General features: G+C 36.2%; 1 protein-coding gene across 8 annotated transcripts in view; it reads left to right on the top strand.

Moving 5' to 3' along the window:
* The window catches only part of FRYL (FRY like transcription coactivator), a 184,742-nt gene extending 171,569 nt beyond the window's left edge, over positions 1-13,173 (top strand). For 6 of the 8 annotated variants that reach the window (XM_068402595.1, XM_068402596.1, XM_068402591.1 and 3 more), the window contains 5 exons: positions 4,595-4,663; positions 8,055-8,072; positions 9,000-9,110; positions 10,522-10,718; positions 11,083-13,173. In XM_068402595.1, the coding sequence (XP_068258696.1) occupies positions 4,595-4,663; positions 8,055-8,072; positions 9,000-9,110; positions 10,522-10,718; positions 11,083-11,341 (654 nt within the window). In that variant the 3' untranslated portion in view covers positions 11,342-13,173. The remainder of the gene's footprint in view (positions 1-4,594; positions 4,664-8,054; positions 8,073-8,999; positions 9,111-10,521; positions 10,719-11,082) is intronic. The other 2 variants (XM_068402592.1, XM_068402590.1) reach the window with 1 other exon arrangement.
* Positions 13,174-14,437: the final 1,264 nt, after the last annotated feature.

Here is a 14,437-nt window from a genome sequence, read left to right as displayed (position 1 = left end):
ATAAAATCCTGTTTCCTTTTCTTACTACAATTGTATGTATAATCTGAATCTGAGGATTTTCTTATGTGTAATTCATTTTTTTTGCGTGTATCTGTGAAATTGACTTTGAATATATAACATTGCACAAATGCACTAGCACTGGGAAAAGCGGATTCCTAATTTAAAAATCCTCTTTTAAAAATATTGAAATATTTTTAACGTGAATATCAATAAATCATGGTAATTTTTTTCTTTACGAATGTTCTGTCTTATTTTATTAGACTAGAAGGGTGGGATTAATCTGTAAGACATTTACAGATAACTATCTATATGTCACTTAAGTGCCTTAACACCCATAGTATTCAAGGATCAAGTCAGTACAATAAAAGAAATCAAGAAAGCAATGCATTTTATCCTAATATAGATACTGACTTGTTGCTCAGCTGAATAGGTCTTTAGACTTCTTTTTGTTGACTGGATCTCCACTGACTGTAATGGGGGCTTAAACAGCTAACACATAAAATTAGATCTCTCATCCTGTAACTGGATCCCATTGAGGCTGACATTTATGTCAGTTATTTAGAATAATATAATTTAGTTTTCAGCGTATATGTTAGTGGTTGTATCCTTTTTGCAAAGAAACACAAAGTTTAAAAGTTGAAAATTTCTGTAGCAAGGGTCTGTATATTTGTTTTTGTGAACCTTTGTGTGAAGTTTAGGAAGGAAGATACTAACTTCAGAAAACGAAAACAGGTAAGATTTCCATTTCAAGAGCTAAAAGAAAACATTGATCTACAATCAGTTTGGCAGGTACAAGGAGAGAGAGCATATATGGGGCATTTGTTGTAGAGAGATGGTGACTCCTAGGAAAATTAAACATGCATTTGAAGGAACTTCTCACTAATCTTAGCAGCCTGTGAGGCCATGACAATGGCCACATAGGCAAGTTTGATGCAAAACAGAACCAGAATTCAAGCCATGACATCTTAGCAGAGCTGTATTTTGCAGCACAAGTGGCTCCATGTTTCTTGATCATGCTGAGCTTATTAGGAAATGATGGCCTCTGCCTTGCAAAGATTGCTGACAGCTCATCTGTTGAATAGAACGGACATCCACTTCTTTGTGGAAAGGATCTCAAAAGAAACGCAGTTTCCTCAAAACCAATGCTAAAGTATGCCACACAGCACTGTTAATGTAGATAAACTGTTTCTAGGATCCAAGCCAGCATTTCTGCAAAAGAGTTGCTGCATTTTTTGCCCTGCTCTGTGGTAATAACAATTTGTTTGTAAACTAACTCATGAGGTCTAATATAATGAGCTACGTTTTGCCATTTAGGCTTAATCAGGGACAAAGTGCTCATCTAATGACCAAGATTACCTTACTGGGTTAATATTTCATGTCTGACAATCTCCAGTATGTAATGCTGTCATCACTTCTATGAGAAAATAATGTATTTTATTCCTTATTTTAGAGAGCAACACTGAGGCACAGAGAGGCTGACTGATTTGCCCCAGGGTCAAACAGGAAGATTTGAGGCAGAGTAGAGAGGAACTCGTGTGTGTGTGTGTACATACTTAGAATGGTGACTATACAAACATCAAGAAATTCTCTGTATATAAACTCCTCATTTAGGCTACAGTTTATCGTAGCAATAACAAATGGTATGGTTTGGTTGATTTGTCAAAGTATGATGAGTTAAAATTGTGTCCCTTTCAGATGGCCATGAATTCACTTGATGTATTTTTAGCTAATTTTGCACTGCCATGTATCATATCAACATAAATCCATACTGGATATTCAGAGCTTGTTTGTATTTTATTTTACTTGATAAAGGAATATGGATATCAGCTTGATGGCCTCTGTCATTATATCATAGTGAAAGAGTTGTTTTTCTGTACTGCAGCTGTCAAAAGGGTGTCGAGTAACATGTTTCTGTGGTCAGCCTGTCTTCAGCCACAGGATTTGTGAGTGACTGGAGCAGGAAAAAGGTTCACAGGATGAAAGGACTTGTTCTGATATAACTGAGAGCATTTTGCCAAGGGTTTTATTTTTATTTAATAATTTATAAATAGAAAGAAGAAGTACAGGGGAGGAAGAAATGTATAGTTTTAACCAATCATTTCTGACTCTTGACAACATGTCATTTAGCTCATTTAGTGCATTATTTAAGGTTAGCATGTTAATTTAGAAGTAGTGACTAATTGTCTCAGATAATTTATTTTTTTAAAACTTTTTTTAAATGCATTTCTTCAGCTGTTGGTCCTCAGGGGTTTTTTGGTGTGTATTACATAGTACATGTAGACTAAGAATCTTCCACTGCTACTTCTCAGATATGTTCTACTGATTTTCTTACTCTGTCCTATTAAACAGAGTATAGGGAATGAATGAAGGAGACTTCCTCAAGTCAAATCTGAATTTCTGTTATTGCAGGCAATTGTGCTATGTATCCGATTCAATCTGAAAGTATTAAGGCAGAACACCTAATGAGCTTATTGCAGATCTTTGCTTTTTTCATAGAAACATGCAGAAAAATGGTCAAACTAAGCTGGTTAGGCTATTGTATAAGAAAGTAAATATAAATTAACAGATATTTAAATAAATATAATTTGCATATTAATCTGGTATTCTCTAGAATCAGCCATTGGAAAATTCTGTACTTTAACTTCTTTAGTCGAAAATTGTTGTTTAAAGTTTACCCTAAGATTATGTTTGTCACTGTCTGTGCTGTGTGTTATACTGGCGTTCACATGAATCAAATTTTAAAAGAAAGAGGCTTGGGCTGCAGTTGCTTGAAACTCTTAACCTATGCACTGAGAGAGAGAGCAAGGTACTTATAGTATAGGGGGTGGTTTGGGATGTCTGTTTTGGGGTGAATCTGGCAAACCAACGTGTGTTGTGACCAAGACCAACCACAGACTTCCTTATATTGTGCTTTCAGTAACACTCTTTACCCTTTATCTTTGTAGAATATACATGGGGAAAACATAAACTGATGTAAAGCAAACATATAAAGAAGATTATTTTGTCACACAATCTACTGCTTCCAAAGAGAAAATTTAGGTCTTTCTACCATGCTGAACATATAGTCTGTAAAAATTTTTAGCAAATTAATGTTGTCACCTTTCTGGAGCTACTGTTCTATTTCCTTGCAAAGGAACTGCTTTGACTTCGTGTGTGTATTAGGGACAAAGATACTGAATCAGACAAATGTAATAGAAAATATAAGGTTATATGTATGTCATAACATTATAGGCACACCCTTTATTCAGACTGGTTTTAAGATTTAAAAAAGATCTTAAAAGGGCAGTGTGTGAAAATAAATACTGGCTTCCCAGTTGCTGATGCTGCTTGTTCCAGCGCAAACCTATTCCACTGTTACTGATGGATGCTGTAAGATAAAAAGAAAAAAGATTTGCTGTGCGTGTTGGTATCCATGTCACTAATGGAAACTGACACCACAGTGTTTAGAGAATTCCATTTCTCCTCTTGATAAGCACACAGGCCTAGTTAAGTCACTAAGTAACCTTTATTAAATTGAGCAGATGGGAAATCACATTTTTCTTTTTCTTGCATCAGACAAAGGTTAGAAAAAGGTCACTAAGATTTCCCGTGAGACTCAAGATATCAAACACGCGGTATGCTAAATTGTTCTTCCTTGGATGTGTGCAGCCTGTTCTTATTTCAGAAGATAATCTGCACTTTATCTCAACGTGACGCATTCCCATTTCAGTAATACCCGAATTACCTCATGCTTGCACTTGTTTGCACTGTACAGAAAAACACGCTGGGCACTGTGTCGATGAGATGATCAGATCATATTGTCCAATTTGATTCTGCAAATACTTTATAGTAACGCTTTTGAATTTGCATGGTTGGTTAAAGCTAGAAGAAGAGATTAGCCACTGAAATTTAAATAAACTTCTTGTCTGCTATAGGAACTGGGGTTAAATACTGCCCTGTATTCATGAAAGAGACTGGAATCTGCATGTTTGTATTGTGTGATGTGAGCATACTTCATCTCCCTGGCTTGTGTGAACTGGAGGTGATGCTAAACTCCCATTGAAGGATTAATTTTTTTTCTTTCCATCTAGTAAACCTGCCCTTGCATCTAGCTACACAGGAGAGCTTTGTTTCCTACTGTTTCTAAAGTAGTCCCAAGAAGTAGAACAGGCTTACTCTTACTCTCTGATTTGAATTAGTGCTATATTTTAAATGCTGAGAAAACATGTTGGTGTAAACCTTGTGCAGCAAGTAAAGAGAAAATACGATCTCGTTTAATGAAAGGGATTTTTCTGCCTCCACCCTCCCACACATCTCATTATAACAGTACCCAAATTCACTCACAGATTAGTATTTATGCTAAAGTGTACTATCCCCATCTGGGGTAATGAAGACTAGAGGGAATTTACAATGGAAAGGACACAATAAAAACTAAAGTGATATATCAGAGTGGAAATCATTAGTGGAAACAACACTGGTGAACAATTTCTTTCGTATCACAATTTCTTACATGATCTGAGAATGTGCAAGATGAAGTGTTTTACGCAGTTTTAGCACAGTCTTCAGTTTGCTCTCTTTCAGAAGATGTTTAATCTTGTGTGTATTTATTTTACAGTGGCTAGAAGACTGCAAAAGAACATTTGGTACTGGTGATGGTATTCATAGCACTAACACGGATGCCCAGGTAAGTGTATGTCATTTTTGAGTCTCTGGATAAGAGATTAAAAAAACTCTGTATCTATTGCACAAAAAATCCAATATTTGCAGAGAGATTAAAAATGTATGAAAAGCTTTTCATTTCAGTTATCATACTATCTTTTGGAAACTCATATTCTTATGAATTAGTGGTCTAATAAAAAAAGTTCTTTTTAATAAAAGTTGGCAACCCGTCTTGGGTTCTAGATTTAATAAGACTGACTAGATAAGCAGACTAGATACCATCTGTATACCAGCAAGTCTGTTTTTCTGCAGCTGTTTCTAGAAGAAAAAAGATGAGCATTCTCCTTATCTGCTCAGATAAACTGTCTAGCCAAAAATCTCCACTGAATTTAATGTAGTTAGTACTATATAAATACATATGACCTTTCTGGAGCTATTATCTGAGCGGGAAGGAACAGGGAGTAAAGTAGTAGCATGGCAAAAATCTCATTCAACACTTCTGTCAATATATCATCTAACAACAATAGGTGAAGTAACCTATTAATACTAGTTCATTATTTTGTATGTATTTGCATGGCAGTCATCCATGTTTAATATTACTAATTGCTTTAGTAAGTGATAGCTTTTCCCCAAGTAGACTAGGACTTTTTTAAAAAAAAACAATAGCTGCATAATATTGACACTGTAGATAAAAAAGCAAATCCGGAAATTATCATTAGTAGGTACAAGGAATCTGCCACCTAGAGTCCTGTAATAAGAACAGTGAAAGATCTAAGAAAATAGAATTGCAGGTAGCAGATGAACTTACCTTTTCACAATGACATTTTGACAAAAATCCCAAATCCAAGCTGAAAAGGGAGGAACTTTGTTCCTTTTATTCAATCAGCCTCTATTCATTGACGCACTTGGTCATGTTTCTGCTGCTGAAAATGTAGTGTTCAGCAACAGAAATGTCTACTGTGTGCATGGATCATTTCTTCTTTCATATAGTTTTCATTTGCTCTCAGATATATATATATGTGTGTGTGTGTGTATATTTTTTTAATTCAATCACAAAATGCACCTGGATTTTTAGAGTAGTTAAACGTGATAATACACTGTTGATTTTTATAATGCATCAAAGTTGCGCATTTTAAAAAAATATTTCATGTGGATAAGCATAGGTAATACAGCAAAATAATTTGCTACCACTTGCAAGGATTTTTGCTTTGCCTGTGAACATAATGTTTAGTCTATTTTACACTTGGTTTACACCTTTGTGTACTGACTGGTACGTGTTTAGAAATATGTAACAACATTTACCATTACAATACAGCAAATGTTCTATATATTTATCATATGGACTGAAATACATAAATGCTGCTTTTTTTTTAGAATGTTGTTTATATACACCAAGAAACTGTTCTAACATGTAACTGTTACAACAGAACAGTCCTTACCATGGTGGTAAACGTTACTGTTCCCACTGTATAGCTAGGGAAGCTAAGACATGGAGGGAAAGCCACATGCTGCAGCCTTTCATTTAGCTTGTACGGAGGGAATGCAGGATTCCGAGTGAGGCATTTTGTCTGTTTTTCCCCATTTCTGCAGGGTTTGAAGACTGCCTCTGAAAAGGAGTTATGAGTCCATTCACATTGAGTATTTGTGGGGACCTGTTCTGATTTTGGTTTTCAATCCTAGCCTGCAAGGCAGGCTGGCAATTTTTTCTTTATGTGCTCCTTGCACTTGCAGGTTCAGTTAAAATCATTTTAATGTGTACTATCTATTGAGAAAGCCAGAGTCCTGTTATCCTCCTTCATAAATATACACAATTTACAGAAGTTCTGAATTTATTCACAGAAGCTTATAGTGACTTGAAGGAGATTGAGAAATGAGCAAGTGTAAAATCATTTTTTCAAAAGTCCTTGTAAATGGAGTGTGGGACTGATAAATCTATCCAGTCAACCAGTTCATGCTAAAAATATGTAAGTGTTGTCTTGCTCAGGAAAACAGAGCTGCTTCATTCAACAGATATTTTTCTTCACTAACACAAAAAAGATTTTCTTACTAATTTTTAGCACTGTGGTCAATATAGCTAAGGAATAGTGAGATGGATTCTATTCTGGCTCGTGCATTGCCAGCAGACTTGCAAGTAAACCTAATTATTGGATATTTTCTATTAGTACTTACACGCAAGCCTGAAAGAATGCATCTAGACTCTGGCTAGGCTGTTTGTACAGGACTGGCAGGTAGAAAAATCAGACTATTTCTCAAGGGAGCAAGTATGTGAAAGACACTGAAGCAGTAAAAAGCCATTTTTAAAGGAAGACCTCTCTTGAATTTTTAGAATAGCTCAAGGTGTTATTTTGGGGAGAGAGATTATTTATGGCTTACAGTAATAATGAGTCTTGGCTTAAAGAAGACTGGAACTTAATGACTAAAAAATATTAAATAATTGTCCCTGCCATTCCTCAAAGTCTGATTCTCTGTGCTTCATTAAAGTGGGTCACAGAATTCTTGTTGACTTTGGCAGTTCAAGATCTTATCTCTTTGCAGTGTTCTGTGCATCAGAAGTTTTTGCTTATATAGTAATTGTGCTTTGTATATGATAACACAGAGTACAGAACAAAAGCATGCAATGTTTATAGTCCGTTAAGCACACAGTGTATAACTTAGGTTGTGTGTAACTCTGTGCTTAGTAACACTCAACTGCTTCTGCCTGTTGGAATCAGACATCAGTTGCATCTTCATAGGTTTGCTATGACCATTGCACTTGCTTAAATGCTATCAATATGCTTCGCGCTGTACAAAGCACAGAAGTGAAGTTCCTTTCCCTAGTCCAACAAATATATTTTTCTGACTATTTTTCTCCCTGTCCCTCTTTCCCAGATATTTTTATGAAGTAACTTGTAAAAACCAAGTGCAAGTAAATCACAGAAATCTCACAATGAGGTGTTGAGAATTGAATTTATCAAAACCAAGAATTTTCTAAACTGATTCAGAATCCAAGTTAACATTACACCTCGAATTTTGAAAGGCATTATTTTTGCTTAAACTATAGTGGTACAGAACAAGTGAGAAGCATTGTCCAGATGTTCAGACCTAAGTGTCCTTGGTTTTGATTTCCTTAAATTTGCATACCTTTAAGACTACACAATGTATAGAGACCAGACAGGGTTATAAGTGAAGTATGTTACTCATGTTGTGGGACAACAAAGCCAATGCTATCTACTGTTAGTTATAGCAGCAAGTAATTTAACTTCAAATGCAGTCTGTTATTTTTTTCCATTCAGGGTATATTTGGAGCATGTTACTTGTATTTCTTCCTCCATTTTACCTGGGACATCTTTTACCCTAATTAAAATTATTTCCTACACTAATTCTTGATCTTTTTTTCTTTCTTTGTATTTTTGTGACCTGCTCATCTTCTTGCTTAGCAAATGGAAATTCTAGCAGTAAGTGATGGTTCTTGATTTATCAAATACTTAACCATGCCAGTCACCAAACTGGTCTCCATCTGTCTCGTCCATTTGTGACATAGTGATGTCTTGTCATAGACTATTGCAAAAATGGTGTGTGCTTCAATTCTGCATCATCTAACCCATTGAACTGCTGGTCCTTTGTAGATAAGAGGATCCTGTAGTTAGTAGAACGTTATAGAAGATAATTCCATTAGCACTAGCTTTTATCTGTATGTAAAGCAGTATTAACACTGCAGTTTGACTAGTGGTTTAGACACATAAAAATGGAAGCAAGACAGGGCATAAGTTAATGCTGCTGTTTTATTTCCTTAAGAATATATCATGTGGCATTTTCTAAAGTAGAATCCAAGCTACCTTTTATAAAGGAAACATTCTTGCCTCCAAGAATGGAATTATTCTCCTCTTACTCCATCAGGCAGTTGTAAGCTAAGGGCCAGGGTATATACTGTGCTTACATATTTATATTAATGGTTATGAAAGATTCCATACTTACAAACCACAGCTGCTTCTTTTGGATATTACATCTTGAATTTAAAACAGTAAAAACAATAAAAGTGATCTGTGAAACTCGGTCTTGGAAGATGACATTTCAAAATGCCTTTTGAATCACTTTACATCCCACCCCTCCCCCCTTCTTGGAAATGTAATTTATTAAAAAGTAAACTTTAAACCTGTGTGAGAGAGGCTACCTGTAAATCCAGAACTGAACGAAGCTTTTGTCTGCTTTTCATTAGCTTCCTGCTACGTTAGCTTCTAAATCTTTTTGGCATTTTCTTCAGTAACCAAATAACTACTTTTAATTTTGCACATTCTATACTGAAGACGCTGTCATTTATTGTCTCTTGTATTGGATAGTAGATGTTTTGCACTTCCCAAATATAATGATGTTTATATTTGTAGGAGCTGGAGTTGTGTCGGAGGCTATACAAGTTGCATTTCCAGTTGCTGCTTCTGTTCCAAGCCTATTGCAAACTTATCAGCCAAGTAAAAACAATCAAAAAAGAAGCAGAGGTAATGAAAATCATGCCATTTAGTTACTAGTTGTTGACACTCTAAAGCCAAACCATTTAAAATACATTTTGATAACTTTCATCAGCGGGACATCTTTTTACAAACGGAAGGAGGGTACCAGCTGTTTTATAGCCAATTAATAAAAGATTTAAGTAGAGCTTGCAAGAATTTTCTGAGATGTTCAATTATCTGTGTTGATTTTTGTACAGCTTGAAAGCTCTTAAATAGACAGGAATGCGGGGAGTCCAGTGATGAGGATTTTAAATATTTCAGTAGCGCTTCTAGTGTATTCTAATCAAGCTGCAATCAAGGCACATCAACTCCAATCAACAGAATTCTGTGATGAAGCCCCTTTCCATCATCCCAGTGTTTCCTATTGCAAACACTGTAGCTTGCTACCAGCTGATTTATATAACTGTGCCACTTCAGCCACTATTCAATTACTCCACAACCTTAGTCCCCACCCTAAAGTGCGGTTAGGAATGCGTTCTAGACGTCTTGTGCCTGATTTTTAGTTGTACTAACTTTGGAAGTAAAATGTGGCCTTCAGCTGTGCACTTGTGGTACACGTGATGTTAATTGAGTTAATCTGAATGCATTTTGCTATTAATAATGTCTTCTAAAGTTCTCCCCTGGGTCTGTAATGCAATAAATAAAGGTAGCAGGAAAAAAGTAGGCTTGGTCTTGCTTGATGATATAGTAGGGAGGAAAATGAAAAAGCAGGATGAGTGTCTTTGATTTTCAAGTAGCTTAGGAAAAAATGGTGCATGTTCCTCACTTAGATTTCCAGATTTTTGTAGAGGCTGCAAATAAGTGAGTTCATTTCCGTCTTGAGAAGACGTTGTAGAACGTCTCAAGAGATTCTCAAGGAGAATGTTGTAGAAGGTCAGCATCACACCAGTCCCGCTTCTTGCCTAAGTTAGTCAGATGTGGAATCATATTCTGAGTGGTGGCCCTTTACTCATACATTGGAGCTAAAGCCAAAGATAGTATTATAGACACTGGCTGCACTACAGTTATTCTGCTGGGCTACCAGTCTTCCAGATTTTTTCTTCATATTTAAGTTGTCCTTGTAATAACACAATTGCTGCTGTACTTTTCCAAAGTGTTTAATTCTTCTTGTCAGTTTAATTGTTATTAAGTGATACAGGGGAAAAAATGTATTTTTTGAAACAATCTTAAAAACTAAGATGGAAACTTAATCAGGGGAAAGCCCAAATACCTGACATGCACACTTGGGCCATTAAATTAGCTGTATAATTAAGCAACTGCAGCAAATATTTGGATGTACTTTTTCTGCCTCTCATTTATGATTGCAAAGAGAAGGAAAAATGTAAATCTGATCTGCTAAAAGTTAATGTGGCTGAAAATACATTTAAACTAGAAAAGCTCGCTCTTGTATTTGTTTTAGGTCATAAACATGTCTGAAGAACTTGCTCTTTTGGAGAGCTGTCTGAAAGAGGCTGAGGCTGCATCTGACAGTGGTATCGAAGAAATTGAAATTGCAGAGACTTCCCAAGCTAGCACAGAAACAGCTATTCACTCTCTCATTGAAACCCTGAGAAACAAGGAGTTTGTGTCAGCTGTAACACAGGTCAAGGCTTTCAGGTAAGTGCTTAAGGATTGCTTTCAGACCTGAGTTTGCTAATGGGTCTTTTTAATATAAAGATAGGGATAGGCACTGTTCCAGTTTTTTTTCAGCTCTAGATGTCCTTATTGAAAAGGACAAGCACTGTTGCTTCATTACAGCTTGTTCATACACATTTTGCAATTTAAAAAAAAAAGCAATTCTAGTAGTATTTGTTTCCTTAGAATTTCTCTCTGAGAAAATGATATTGTTAACTATCAGGACTCTATGGAAGAAACATTTCTCTTGCATTTTCCTATGTCTTCTGTTCAAATGTCTGTTTAAAGAACAAGAATATTTAAACATTTTTTTATTAATATGTAAATCCAAATTGTGTGTTTACAGATCTATTTGGCCCCACGACATCTTTGGCAGTTCTGAAGATGACCCAATTCAAACATTGCTGCACATATATTTCCGTCATCAGACACTTGGTCAAACTGGTAGCTTTGCAGTAGTAGGCTCCAACCAAGATATGTCTGAGGCCAGCTCAAAGCTGATGGAACTTAATCTAGAAATTCGAGAGTCTCTACGCATGGTGCAATCCTATCAGCTTCTAGGGAGAATCAAACCAGGAATAAATCTTCTGAGCACTGGATTCTGAACAGCTGTCATTTAGAAAAGAACTGATGATGAAGACACTTCAGACTATTATTGAGCACCTTTCATTTAAGAAAAAAAACAAACCTCCAGCAACCCTGACAACCAAAACAGTTTCATCACAGCAAGAAATTGTTTGAATACTAAAAATCTGAAAATTGAAGTGAACATCTTACTTGACTGCTCTTTCTACACAGTAACTGTGTGGCAGTAGTATTTTTTTATTAAATTTATGTATAAAAACTACATGAAAGGAAAAGGGCTTAAATGTAATGCATATGTATGCATTATTTTCTGTTGTAACAGAACTATAAATGGTGTTTGCAGTAACAGCCTCTAAAGGTTGAATCAATATCGCAGGTGGGATGAGGCTAAAATCAAGGCTGGTTTATTTTGGCTGAAGACCTGCAAGGCTTCCTGGCTTTCCAGTAGCAGTAGATATAATCATCAACTAATACCTAATGAGACACTTTGCAATGATGTCATGAAGAATGTGCGGTCAAACATGAGTAGAATGACTTAATGACTGCAAAAACCATTGACTTCTCAATGTTTTATTTGCTTTTGTTGTCTGTAACAAGGAAATGATGTGTGTGAGAATGTATGGCTATGTGACAGTTGTTTTTTGAAGGTATGGATGATTGTTAAATAAGGTCTCAGAGCATGCTTAAAAGAGCTGCAAGATTATTTTTGAAGAAATTTTATTTTATTAGATCTAATCCTCATAGTGTGTAAATGTTAGGACATTTAATAATATTTTAAACTGGGATTTCCCAGTGTTTCTAAAAGAAATAATATATCTGTTAACTTTATTGGAATGCTGCTCAGTTCTCTGATCAGTGCTTATGTTACAAATGTTGATAACAACTAACCAAAAAGTAGCTGCCTGCAGAGACTTTAAAATGTATATTAAAGATATATGCTGCCCATCAGCAATTCTCATTAGAAGTTAACTTATTTTATTCTGTATATATTCTAGAAACTGTATAGTGCAAAACCAGTATTTTTCTTGTAAATTTGTGCAATGCACTGTTAAGACAGTAGGTGTATAAAGCTACAAGGGGAAGAGGGGGTTCTCCCTATCGGTAGTCACATACGTTACTTGCAGTCTGAGAAGTCTGCAGGATTCAAAGAGTTTGAATGCACGTACATGCATCTTCATGACTCAAGCCTAAGGAATTGCGACTATATAGAAAAAAGAGACTGACTACCAAAACATGCAAACAGGCAATATACTCATAGTTCAGTGTCAAAGTCTCTAGCATAAAACAAACTGGATTCTGTTGAAACCAATAGCATTTTGTAAAAAAAAAAAAAAAAAAAAAAAAAAAAAGGCAAAAAGAAATAAGAAAAAATCAGAAAAAAGAATGTAGTCCCACGATTCCTGTGATTTGAAAGGAACACACAGTATTTTTATATACATCTCTTACCCACTGTGATTTTTTTTTAATGGGCTCTAATTTCAGAGTTTAGAATGTAGAATTGAAATTCTTAGCTCTGCCTTTTTGGGGGAATTGGACCCCACTAGAAATGTAATTATGCTGAAATGCATTAATTGAAGGCACTGTGCACACTGTTGGACTGCTGACAGTAGTTATGTTATCCTAACAAGCTCTGTAACTGGTCAAGGCACATCCATAATCACTGTATTTTTTTCCCTGTCCCTGATAAAATTGAATTATTTTGATGGTTTTGTGGTACTGTAGATGGTGTTCTTAATTATTTAATAAGTATTTACTGGGGGAAAAGTAGTTTTATTTAGTGGTGCATTACACTTTTATTTACATCATCTTTTACCAGCTTTTTTTTTGTAAAAATAAAAGACATTGTATCTGTCATTTTGTGTATTTTTACAAGCTAGAGTTTAAATACTTTAGCTAAACAGACTAAACATTGACAATAGAGGCCTGGGTGCCCTGAAATCATGTTTTTTCCTTTTATGTCCTGTCAATGCAACAGCATTTTCTTCTGCAGCTCTTAAAGGATTTTTCATGCAACTCAAACCTGAATATATATACATAATTCCTTATGTTACACATCTTCCTCCATTTACAATGACTAGTGGAACCTGCCCTATGGAGCAGAATCATGCTAGCTGATTGCCTTTGAGATAGAATGAGTGATTTTGGAAAAGTTTCACAGAGTCAAAGCTTTCTCAACTACTGCATAAGCTGTCCCCCAGTGTTACCTGATGCCAGGTCTGTGCCAAATCCGAAGCTATGGTAAAGCTGTCTAGAAACAAGCGAAACATCAGACAGCCTCTGTAAGGTGCAGCAAACACAGCGCTGGTGGAGCTAACACATGCAAAAGAATCTCTGTGAAAAAGCTGTGCAGGGCAAGTTCAAGATATCTTTGAAGAACTGGCAGCATGAAGACTGTTCCTTTCCACTTTGCATAATCACGTAGGTCATGAGTAGCTTTCCTTCTTTCTGCTGAGCCTAGGAACCAGTGCCCACGATACGCAGTATATGCTGTCAAGGACATGACAGAGCAGTAAACTGAAAAAGGATACAGAACTGTACTTTGGCATCGAGCAGTAAAAGCACTGAACATATTTATGTAAGAGGAATGATGCAGAGCTGCTGCAGAACTGAGGAATGCTACAGGCTGAAGGAAAGCTCATTCAATATTGCTGCCCCCTGCGCTCCGCTTCTCCAAGCCTCCAAACCTTGCAGTAGCTGATGGAAGCAGGGCCGCCGGCTCTTTGCTGCTATCTGCCACATGGAGCCTTCATCAACTGCTTGTTTGTATCAGTTGCTGTTGACGCACACTGCACACATCAGTGAGGCCTGTTCTGCATCCTACCAAACAGAAGCAACTGCTGCTTTGCCTGTAGTTAGTGGGGGTGACAACTAGTTGTACCAAATTTCACTTTGGGCTATTACTGATAATAATTGCATAAGAGTCACCATATTCACAGCAAGTAATCTTCAAAGCAATGATTGCGAGGACATCTGCATAAATAGGAAGAACTGGACTGCTCCTATTGCTATGAGTTGCCATATGACTTCATACTGATGTGGCACAGAGCGTAAGTTCTCAAACTCATTACCAAGGTGCACAGACTCCTCACAATCAGTCTCCCACACTGCATCCATTG

This window comes from Nyctibius grandis, chromosome 6, assembly GCF_013368605.1.
Source record: "Nyctibius grandis isolate bNycGra1 chromosome 6, bNycGra1.pri, whole genome shotgun sequence".
NCBI lineage: Eukaryota > Metazoa > Chordata > Aves > Nyctibiiformes > Nyctibiidae > Nyctibius > Nyctibius grandis.
The sequence above is the reverse complement of the archived record's forward strand: the minus strand, read 5'-3'. Positions and strand labels throughout refer to the sequence as shown.